At 39.2% G+C, this 11,633-nt stretch overlaps 1 protein-coding gene across 1 annotated transcript; it reads left to right on the top strand.

Moving 5' to 3' along the window:
• Positions 1 to 10,219: 10,219 nt before the first annotated feature.
• LOC128127106 (uncharacterized) lies at positions 10,220 to 11,016 on the top strand. Its single transcript, XM_052765461.1, has 3 exons — positions 10,220 to 10,453; positions 10,538 to 10,653; positions 10,731 to 11,016. Exons 1-3 carry the CDS (start codon positions 10,220 to 10,222, stop codon positions 11,014 to 11,016), a joined length of 636 nt encoding a protein of 211 aa, XP_052621421.1.
• Positions 11,017 to 11,633: the final 617 nt, after the last annotated feature.

The following is an 11,633-nucleotide window of genomic DNA, read 5'->3' as shown; positions in this document are numbered from 1 at the left end:
TCTTATGGGGAAAACTTGCATCTTCTTCCAAACCAAGAGGGAGAAAATTGTCATTTCACACATATAAGTTATTGCCGTATGATTTTGTTGAAAGAAAATGATACGTGATTTTGTTGAAATAAAATGATACATTTAAAAAAAACATATTTTCAATTGCTTTTGTTTCAAAACTATATTCGAAATCAATGTTTAAAATCATGTCATAAATTAGGGATCAAGTTATCCATAAGTTATCAAACATTAATTTTAATGTAAATGTCACTTAAGAATAACAATAATGGACAGAAATCTAAGCATTACTATTATTTATTTGTAAAATGCAAATTCGGTTGATAAAAGATGTAGAATTACATGATTGAGAAGCTCCACCTGCTAACCAATTATTTGAAATTGTCTCTTTTGGTTATTTGGGATTTAATTCGCTAGAAGTAAACTTATATGACCAAAACCAATAATGTTTATAAGGAATTAAAAAATCAACATAAATTGTTATTTGTCATTACAAAATGTAGTTATTTTAATGATTATAAATAATTCATTTCGTTATTTAAACATTAAATGAACCTCATTGAATCTGAAAAATTCAAAAACCTTGTTTTCCACCAACGAGTCAATTAATATAAATAAAAACGAAATAAGTGGAAAGAAACAATGTGGATTTATATAACGTTATATCTCACACCTTTTTCTTTTAGAAAAAGGAGAAGATGTTTGAAATTTAATATTAGATAACAGATTGCAACCGAAATAAACGAACTTTACATGTTTCTTACTATATATGCGAGTATTTGACATAATACAATCTTATGTGTTTTTGACAGTATATGTTATATAAGTAAATACCACCTTAACGCTACAAGAATCAAATAATTGCAAACTCAGTTTTATACCGGAGAAGAAAACCGATCAACTAAAGGAAATCAACATACTTTCATAACAGTTAAAAAATAAAATAAAAAAATCAAAGTCTATGTTAATATAATTTCATAAAATAACAAAATAAAAAAATAACATAAAAACTAACTTGCAGTATCATAATAATCATAATCAAGATCTGATTTATCACTTTTGTAGAACAATATAACAAAGAGAAATCTGAAATCTTTTCAACATGTTTGCCATTCTTATTTATTTGTTTTCTTTTTCATCCTTATCTTTGTCTCCACAGTATGAACTATAGAGCAAACTATGAAAGAAAATCCTTTTCTCAATTTTCGAAGTTTACTCCTCATTTCTGAACGAGTTGATGAAGATGCTGATGTTGCTGATGATGATGTCATGACATGGTATGGGAGATCATATGGAAGCTTGACAAGATGTTTATCGATGATATAATGAATTGCTACCACTTCAAATGAATCATACAAAGGGCTACCACAATCCCACAACATTGTGCAAGAACATTCTGTTTCCTCGTTTGCCCTTGGGTTCCCATCATCATTCATCCTTTACTTTTGCTTGGAAAGAGTATTACAGATAGATTATTCACAAATACCTATTTATGCAAGAGCGTTAAGGTGGAAATATTATATAGATGGATTTTTACCATAAATAAATGAGGAAAAGAGTTGATGAAAAATTTCCATTCTGCTCTTTACCAAGTAAAAATCAAATCTTTTGTAGATCAAAGGGTAGACATGCCTTTTCTGGTGTATAGTTGATATTGCACATGATGACAATTAATCTATTTGATTATCTGTTAGCTAGAAATAGAAGTTGTCTTTTTTTTTTTTTCAAATTAAAATCAATCTGATCACAAACTCCCTCCAAAACAATTTAAATTAACCCAATAAATACCTTCATTGCTAAATCAAACGGTCAAGAAAGGTAAGCCATTGATACTACAAGGGCCTAAATTGATAAATTTGGAAAATTGATGATTGCAAGAATTAGAAGCATATTTACAAAAAAAAAATAAAAAATAAAAAATAAAAATAAAAAATAAAAAAATTAAGTCTAAAAAAAGCCTCCACTTATCACTTCACTGTCAACTATCTAATTACTTAACATATTTTATATTTTCTTTTTAATTTTTAGAGTAAATTACACGAATCGTCTCTCGTTCTCGTACATGTGTCAAAATACATATTCGGTTTATATTTTTAATTTTTAATTCAGATTGCGCCTGATATGTTTAAACAATGCGCATTTAGTCCGTGTCGTTAATGGTGTTAAACCATGGTAAGATGACATTTACCCTAATTTTTAAATTATAATTATTTAAAAAAAAAAATACAAACTAATTTGAACTTAACACCTCACCCCCACAACCAAGGCAACATATTTTGTTCCTCTGGACCACATATCCTAACTCATTCTCTCCTTACTAATTTGAACTTAACACCTCACCCCACAACCAAGGCAACATATTTTGTTCCTCTGGACCACATATCCTAACTCATTCTCTCCTTGTTTTGAATATATTTTTCTCTTCAAATCCACAACTACTGTATATTATACATTGAAGAACTACATGAAGTCGAACAAGCTGTTATAGATTGGAAAAGGTCTTTCAATGATAGAACTTGATCTAAGATATCATCTTTTGGAGAAAATTTTTGATGAAAAGTTAAACCAACAAAAACCCAGATACTTTTGAGAAGTGGGTTAGGTTTAGCTTGCATTAATTCGAGAAATGATGAAGTAAATGCAGATAAACTAGGGCTAGGGTTTTGAAGTGAGTCTAAGAGGCTCCGAATAGATTGCTTAACTGCTAGTTTGCATTCATTGCTTGTGACAAACTTCAAGGTCTGTGGCTTGATGAGGTTTTGAGGATCAATTAGAGCCATGGTGTGAATTTGCAGAAGAAGTTAATGAAAACCCACCCTATCTTAGTGTAATCTACACAAAAATCTGGCTAAATGCAACTATCCCAACCATTTCCGCCTCCGAAAACCATCCTCTACCACACTTGTAACACCCAATATGTCAGGTAAATTCTTTAGCTATTTATTTCTCTTTTATTTTGGCTTAAGGACCTCATACATTGGCGTACTTCGAAGAGTACTTGACACGAGGTTACCCCTTCGTACGATGGGCGTACCTCTGGTACGATGGGTGTATGTGGGTCAGGGGCAACTCTAATTATTAGGGTTTGCACCCTATTTAAACACCTTATGTCCTAAGGCTCTCTCCTTATCAACCTTCATTGCCCATTTTGAGCACTATCTCGAAACCCTAGCCCATTTCTAAAGAGAGTTGATCTTTGTATGTGTTTTGATGTGTGTTTAGTGTATCTTGAAGAAGAAGAAGCTTGGATAGGAGCATTGATCAAGTAGGAGCTTGTAGATCCAGGGTTCGTCCATCCTTTTTAGCTTCATAGAGGTATAAAGTCTTGACCTTGAATATTTCATTCTCAGATCTAGGACTAGTTAAGTTTTGAGCACATTTTGGTCCTATGAGTGAGTTCTTATGAGTAAATGTTACTCCAGAAGATTTGAGTTGTTCCTTTGATATTCCTGAGGTTCCTAGCTCATAAAGTTTTCATCTTGATGGTTGTAGATCAACCATGCATGAGTTAATGATCATTTGATGGAAGTAAAATGTTAAATCTTCAACTTGAGTCTCTTTGAGCCATGCAAAGGCATCAAGTTGGTGACTTTATTATTTAAGACACTCCCAAAGACCTAGATATGCAAATTGGACATCTATACTTAAAGCATTAAGTGCTTAATAGCATTTTGGGATAACTAGAGTTTACGCCCGAGTGTTATTTGTTTAAAACATTAAGTGCTTAATAGCGTTTAAGGTTTTATTATTTGTGATTTAGTTTGGGGATTTTACAATTTAGTAGCCCAAGTGTTATTTGTTATCAGTTGATCGAGGTGAGTCTTCTCACAGTGCTTTAAGCGGGTCAAAGGCACCAATGCCGACCTATAGATTATTGTTACTAGAATGCTAGCTATATGTGTGACTCTTGTATGTATTGTATGCATTTGTATGTCGGGCGGGGCCTGATGCCAGGCGGGGATTGATGAGTGTGTTGGGCGATGCCCATCGCATGTCACTGACAGATCTGTACCAAGTGGGGCCCGATGAAGTCCGGGTCGGGCCCATTTTATGTATGGTATGTGGTAATTTGGTGGAAACTGAAACACCCCAAAAATCATGACCAAAAATTTCATTTTTAATTATTAAATAAAACCATAATTATCGAGTCATCTCATCCAAAATGTAAGTCATAGTAGCTCAAACATCATATCCAAAAACATATATCAAAATATCAAAGTAAACATCCCAGGCTAAAACATCGTGGTGTGTGCAATGTTGTCATCCCGAGCTCTTCCCCTTGCTACCGGAAGTACCTGAAACCAAAACTGAAAATTGTAAGCACGAAGCTTAGTGAGTCTCCCCAAAATACCGCATACCATACATATAATCACATAATCACATAATAACATATCATGGGCCTTGCTCGCTTCATCAGGCCTCGCCCGACATCGGACAATGTCCGACATCGGGCCCCGCCTGGCATCGAGCAAAGCTCAGTATACATATAAACATATCAACAAAGACACATAAATAATCACATAACATAAACATATAAACATTCCTTGGGCCCCGCCCGACATCGGACCGAAATCCAGAAGCATACAAACATTCCTCGGGCTTTGCCCGACATCGGACCGAAGTATGGAAACATACAAAACAGACCCATGCAAGAATCACGAAGACATCAAGCATACAAATATTCCTCGGGCACTACCCGACATTGGATCGGAGATCCGGAAACATATAAACCTACATCGGGCACTGCCCGGCATCGGACCTTGGTCCGGAACTAACATACATATACGGGCCGACATTGGTGCCTTCGACCCGTTCATACAGTAGGAAACTCACCTCGCAAAACTGAATGTTGAATCTCACGGTAAGGAATCTCTAACGACTGCTCCAACGACTCCCCGACTATCATTATCACAATAACACTTAGTTAAAATCCAATAATCCTTATTAGGGTAAAATGACCATATTACCCCTAATCTAATTTGGACCATAACCTAGGCCCAATTCCATAACATCCATGGTCCAATTCTATCTAACTTTCCAAGCCCACTAATGGCACAATTTTCTAAATTGGGCCCAACTCGTGGAATGAGCCTTCCCTTAAGCCCAACATGTCCTTAGCCCATTAACTGACTTCTAATGGCCCACTAAGGACCAATAGCTAAGAAGTCCAAAGATTGGCCCAAACGATGAGGAATCTGAATCCAGTGAGCACGCAGGGCATACTCCTCTATACACTAAGCGTACAGGCTGCATGGCTTGTACGCTGCGGGTACATGATTGTATGCCTAACGTACTACCTTGTTAAACCATAAACTCCAAAAGGGCTTAATCCCTTAAGACCTTAAGCTCAAAACACAGACTGAGTCTACTAAAGTGTCTTAATCCATAAAGTCGATTACTTGGTGGCTTGCAACCCATCAAATTGACCCAAAATTGAAATTTGAAACTATCTTCCATGAAAATGACTAGAACTCATTCATGGACACAAAGGACCTTCAAGATTGAAACTTTTCTATTCTTGGGACTCATATAGCACTAAGTGTGGCAACCCTAATCCTAGAAATGGATTTGGACCATAAAAATCCCTTCTTGGGACCAAAAAGGTCCCAAAACACCATTATCATAGATCTAAGCATTCATGAGGCAAGTTGTGAGCTTTTTACCTCATGTAAGTGCTAAATGGTGATGCTATCTCAGATCCTTGAGCTCAAGCTACTCAAGTTCTTCTTCTTTCTCCTTCCAAGATTCAAAACACCACAATGAGCTTCACAATGCCAAAAGCACACAAAGATGAAAAATGAAAGGTTTCTAGGATTTTTGAGTCGAGGTGGTTGGTAAGGAGGCTAGGATTTGGGACATAATGAGGTATTTATATGGCTTACACCCTAAAAATTAGGGTTTCGATTCTGCTCGCGTACGCTGCGCATACTCCTTGGTACGTTGCGCATATGCTTATTGATCCCCCGCATCCAATGCTGTACTACGCCCCGCAAACGCCAAACTTACGCCCAACGTACGTCTCTGGGTAGCCCAATAAACAAACAACCCACTCACTAAGGCCCAACTCAGCAATCCAATATTAAACTTACAGTCTCACAATTAATCATAAAGAAATTAAATAACTATCATTACCTCAAGTCACGGGTGTTACAGAAACTAACTAAGCTTTGTGCTTATGGTTTTCATTTTATATTTCAGGTACTTCCGGTTCGAGGGAGAAGAGCTTGGGATGATCGCATCACATATACCATGATTTTCCGCATTATTTGACTCTGATATATTTCTAGATGATTATTGACATACTTTGATTTCCTTTATGATTTTATAAACATGTTGGTTGATGGTTTTATTAATACAAAAGTGAAAATTTTGGTTATAAATTTTGGGACGTTACAAGTTGGTATCAGAGCCTTGGTTTGAGGGATTCGGGCATACTCTCGAGTGTGTCTAAACTTAAATTGAGGGTTTGGTAGACCTTTTTATAAAAAGAAATGTTTTATTAAAGGATTTTTTAATAAAAAAGGGTGTGGTGTATGCAATCGACCGAGCTCAAGTAAGTTTTCCCAAAAATGTCCATACATGTTCTATGTGATATGTTGTGAATTGGGAATTTGTGAATCGAATGCTAGATTAAGCCTAAGGAGCTGCTCAGGATTGCATGATAGAATGCTAGGAGATATGCCTTTATATGCCTACCGTATGAGCTTGTCGACATGAATGCTAGATTTGGATCAGTTATTTGATAGGATGGCTTGTTTAGGTTATGTTTTGATTCAAATTACCTAATGCTTGAATGTTGTTTGCTTTGTGCTTTTAGGAGTTCTCATTAATATCAGCTAAATGGTAAGCGAATGCATCAAGTTACATATTACCGAGATTAGATAATTTGATAAGGTTAGGTTTAACTCTATTGCGTATCTCTTGTTTGAGTCCAACCATTGTAGTGTGAGACCTTTCACTCAAAGAATTATCTGATGTCGGTAATATGTAATTGTGTTCATGAGCTAATTAGATGGTGTTAGAAGGATTTCTTTCTGCAGTTGATAATGGAGAGTGGTGTGATGGTAGCCCTAGGAGAACCTAGGAGGTGTTTTGGTGTAGTGAGCCTTGCTTTGCGAGAGATCGTCTGGATTGATAAGGAAGTAACTTGGAGGACTCAAGGAGATCTTTAAGGAATGTACAGATTGATGTGGACGGTAGTAGTCGGCCCGTATTATTGGATGCAGGTGATCTGTACTCAAGTCAAGGAAGTCACAATGATACCAGGGAGCTTGTAGAATGTGGGTTCATTTGTGTGTGTTTTTGATGGTTTGTATGGTTTATTTTCAGCATGGTGATTGCTTGAGGAGGTTTTAGTGGTGGTACGGGTGTCAATGATGGGTTTGGTGCCTGTAGTGGTTCGGGTTCTGTCTTTGGGGCCGAACACATGGATGATCAGATGCGAAAGTTCATTTTGTCAGAGATTACCCAGAGTATTCTTGAGCAGACTCATGCGATCTTCAGTACGATCAAGGAGGGTATCTTGGAGATTCTGGATGAGCGTGTGGGCGCTTTTCGTTATGGTATCGTGGTGATGGTAGGAGCTTGCTTTTTTACTTTCAAAGAGTTTTGGGCATGTAAGGCTCCAAAGTTCTTCAGGAAGAAGGACCTTATTGAGAGCAGGTGATGGTTAGCAAATATCACAAATGCCTTTCGTACTAGCTTCTGCCCCGAGGGGTCGAAGTTTAGATTTGCATCCTATCTACTCACTACTGAGATGGTTGCAGAGATCACCGCCATGTTTCATAAGAGGGACTTGTTGGTTCTGCAGTAGGGGTAGATGAGGAGATAAAGAAGGCAAGATATCATGACATGTTGATGAGCAATATCAGACAGTTTGTGAGCATATCCAGTTTCATGATACTGGACGACATGGTAACGAGAGCCATATATAGGGAGATTGATCTAGAGATGAAGAAGAAGAGGAAGCCAGATCAGGTTCAGAGTTTAGAGGGTTTAGGAAAGAGGACTAATGTTTTGATTTGAGATCGAAGGGCCAACAAGGTCAGGGCAGCTGTGGTAAGTACGGGAAGACGCACGATGGATTTTGTAGGGTGGGTGGTTCCAGCTACTTCAAGTGCGGCAGGACGGATCACTTCAATAGGGATTTCACTACCACCACCACCGCCTAGGTATCTGATATGATTTGCTTTCATTGCAATTAGAGGGTCCATAAGAATCTAACTACATGAATTTAGCAATGGTAGGACCAGTAACAACACCTGCACCAACAACTCTGAGGATCACTGATAGCCGTCAGGGCAAGGCGGAGGCGCCATTTGTGAGGAGCAGAGCATTTCAGATGACATTCGAGGAGGCTCATGCAACAATTGATGTCGTTACAGGTATGTATCTTTTCCTTATATTTTTATTTATGTTTCTTATCACACTTATATATATATATATATATATATATATATATATATATATATGTGTGTGTGTGTGTGTGTGTGTGTGTGTTAGTGTTTAGGGTTGTTGCTTGTGAATGGTAATCCTATGTCGGTTTTATTAGATTCAGGGGCTACCAAATCCTTTGTATCTCTTGCGCTTAGCAAGAGGTTTGATGATGTTCTGGGGGAGCTAGATTATCCGTTAGAGGTAGAGACTGCTGACGATCGTCCAATGCGCGTGTTAAGGGTTCACCGGGGATGTACTTTGGAGTTATTCAGCGAGCAGTACCTGATTGCTTTGGTTCCTATTCCCCTGCATGAGAGTAAGGTCATTGTGGGGATGTATTGGTTGAGCCCTAATGGGGCGATGATTGATTGTGTGCATCAGTTGGTACGTGTTCGACCCCAAATGAGGGAGAGTTGGTGATACACAGGGAGGGTGCTCAGCGTGGGTCGACTCTCTGTTCGGCAGCGAGGGCCAGACATTATCTTTAGCAGGATTCTTTCGGGCTTGTGGCCTATATGATAGATACAGGAGAGAATGATAAGGTGACTGTGGATGATGTGCCGATTGTTCGGGAATACATGGACCTTTTCCCAAAGGATTTTCATGGAGTGCCTCCGGAGGCGGGTTTAGTTTCAGATTGCCTTGGTTTTAGGTGCAACTCCGATAGCCAAATCACCTTATCAGTTAGCACCTCCAGAGATGCAGGAGTTGTCCATTCAGCTATTGGAGTCGGGTTCATTCGGCCGAGTAGTTCACCATGGGGAGCTTTGATCTTATTAGTGAAGAAGAAGGATGGGTTACATAGGATGTGTATTGAATACCGGGACCTGAATAAGCTAGAGGTGAAGAACTGTTATCCACTCCTGAGGATCGACGATTTGTTTGACCAGCTTCAAGGCGCATCTTAGTTCTCCAAGATTGATCTACTTTTAGGTTATCATTAGATGATAGTCAGAGAGAAGTATATTTAGAAGACGACCTTACGAACTCGTTATATTCATTACGAGTTCGTGGTGATGCACTTCGGGCTCACCAATGCCCTAACATCGTTCATGGATCTCATGAACCGCGTGTATAGACTTATGTTGGATCGATATATGATTGTGTTTATTGATGTCATCCTTGTCTATTCCATGACTCAAGAACAAAATAAGGAGCATCTAGATAGGTGTTAAAGACTTTGAGGAGGGAGAAGTTGTATGTGAAGTTCTTCAAGTGAGAGTTTTGGTTGTGCAAGGTGCAATTTCTAGGGTGCCTTGTCAATCAGAATGGTATCCCGGTTGATCCATCCAAGGTTGAGGCAGCGATGAGGTGGGAGGTTTCGAGGTCTCCATCTAAGATTCGTAGTTTCCTTTGGTTGGCAGGTTACTATCAGAGATTCATTCATGATTTCTCCAAGATGGTGGTTCCTTTGACCCAGTTGATGAATAAGACCGCCACCTTTTGTTGAGGGCTTGAGCAACAGACAACTTTTGAGACTCTGAGGTAGCGGTTGTGTGATGCATCGATTCTGACCCTTCCAGAGGCTGTTGAGGACTTTGTGGTATACTATGATGCGTTAATCGCAGGTTTGGGTGTAGTCTTGATGCAACGGGGTCATGTGATTACCTACACTTCGAGGCAGCCGAAGCCTCATGAGGAGAGCTACCCTACGCATGATTTGGAGTTGGGGGTTGTGGTTTTAGCCCTCAAGATTTGGCGACATTACCTCTGTTAGAGTCTATTGTACCATCACAAGAGTTTGAGGTACCTGATGGATCAACCGAATTTGAACATGAGGCAACATAGGTGGTTGGATGCGGTGAAGGATTATGATCGTGAGATCCTTTATCACCCATGGAAGGCCAATATGGTGGCTGATGCTTTTATCTGCAAAGCAGCTGCCACCCTGATCAGAAACGTGTGTATGAGGATGACCGTGATTACTCCGCTTCTGGAGCAGATTCGGGAAGCACATATTGAGGATATGAAGGAGAAGCATCGGAAGAGCAAGCATATAGTGGGTCAGGTGTCCTCATTCTATTATGGTATTTGAGGTTTCTTGACTCTTCATTGGAGGGTGTTGGTTCCATATTGGGGTGGTGTACGTCAGATTTTGATGGAGGATGCGCACAAGTCGAGGTTCTTTATTCATCCTGGTGCGACGAAAATGTATAAAGATCTTCATGCTGGTTATTGGTGGTCCTACATGAAGTGGGATGTAACCTGGTACGTGGAGAGGTGTTTGACTTATAGGAAAGTCAAGGCAGAGCACTAGTGACCTCATGACAAAATGGAGTTGTTAGGTATTCTTGTTTAGAAATGGGAAGATATCATAACGGACTTCATTACAAAGTTACCATGGATGGCGCACGGAGTGGATTTGATATGGGTCATCATGGATTGATTGACCAAGAGCGCGCATTTTATCCCGATCAGGGGAGTATCTCTGCGGAGAAGATGGAAGACATCTACATCCAGGAGGTTGTGGCACGATATTGGGTTCCGGTTTCAGTTGTTTCAGATAGGGATATTCAGTTGTTTCATGAGGTTGTGGCACGGTATTGGGTTCCGGTTTCAGTTATTTCATGAGGATTTTGGTACTTGTCTTCATTTCAGCACAAATTCCACCCGCAGACTGATTATTAGAGTGAGCGAACTATCCAGACTTTGGAGGACATGCTTCGAGCATGTGTACTGGATTTTGGTGGGAATTAGGATACATATCTCCCTTTGGTGGAGTTTTCATATAACAACAATTATCATGCTAACATTGATCGACCTCCTTTTTAGATGCTCTATGGGAGGAAGTGTAGGACCCAGATATGTTGGGGTGAGTCAGTCAACGGGTTATGGGGAGTACGGAGGTAGTACTCAAGATGACAGGATTGATTCAGCAGGTCCGCGTCAGACATCAGAAAACACAGAGTCAACAAAAGAGCTATGTTGATAGATAAAGGTCGAACTTAGAGTTCCAAGTTGGGGACATGGTGCTCATAAAGGTGTCACCTTGGAAAGGTGTCATCCGATTCAGGAAGTAGGGCAAGCTATGCCCCAGATATATTGGTCCTTTCAGGGTTTTAGCCCGGGTAGGCAGGGTTGCGTATCGTTTGCATCTGCCCGATGAGTTCAATCATATTCACAACACATGTTACTTCTCTCAACTGAGGAAATGTTTGTTCGACGATACAACAGTGGTTTCATTGGAG

The sequence above is a fragment of the Lactuca sativa genome, chromosome 7, assembly GCF_002870075.4.
Source record: "Lactuca sativa cultivar Salinas chromosome 7, Lsat_Salinas_v11, whole genome shotgun sequence".
Lineage (NCBI taxonomy): Eukaryota > Viridiplantae > Streptophyta > Magnoliopsida > Asterales > Asteraceae > Lactuca > Lactuca sativa.
The sequence above is the reverse complement of the archived record's forward strand: the minus strand, read 5'-3'. Positions and strand labels throughout refer to the sequence as shown.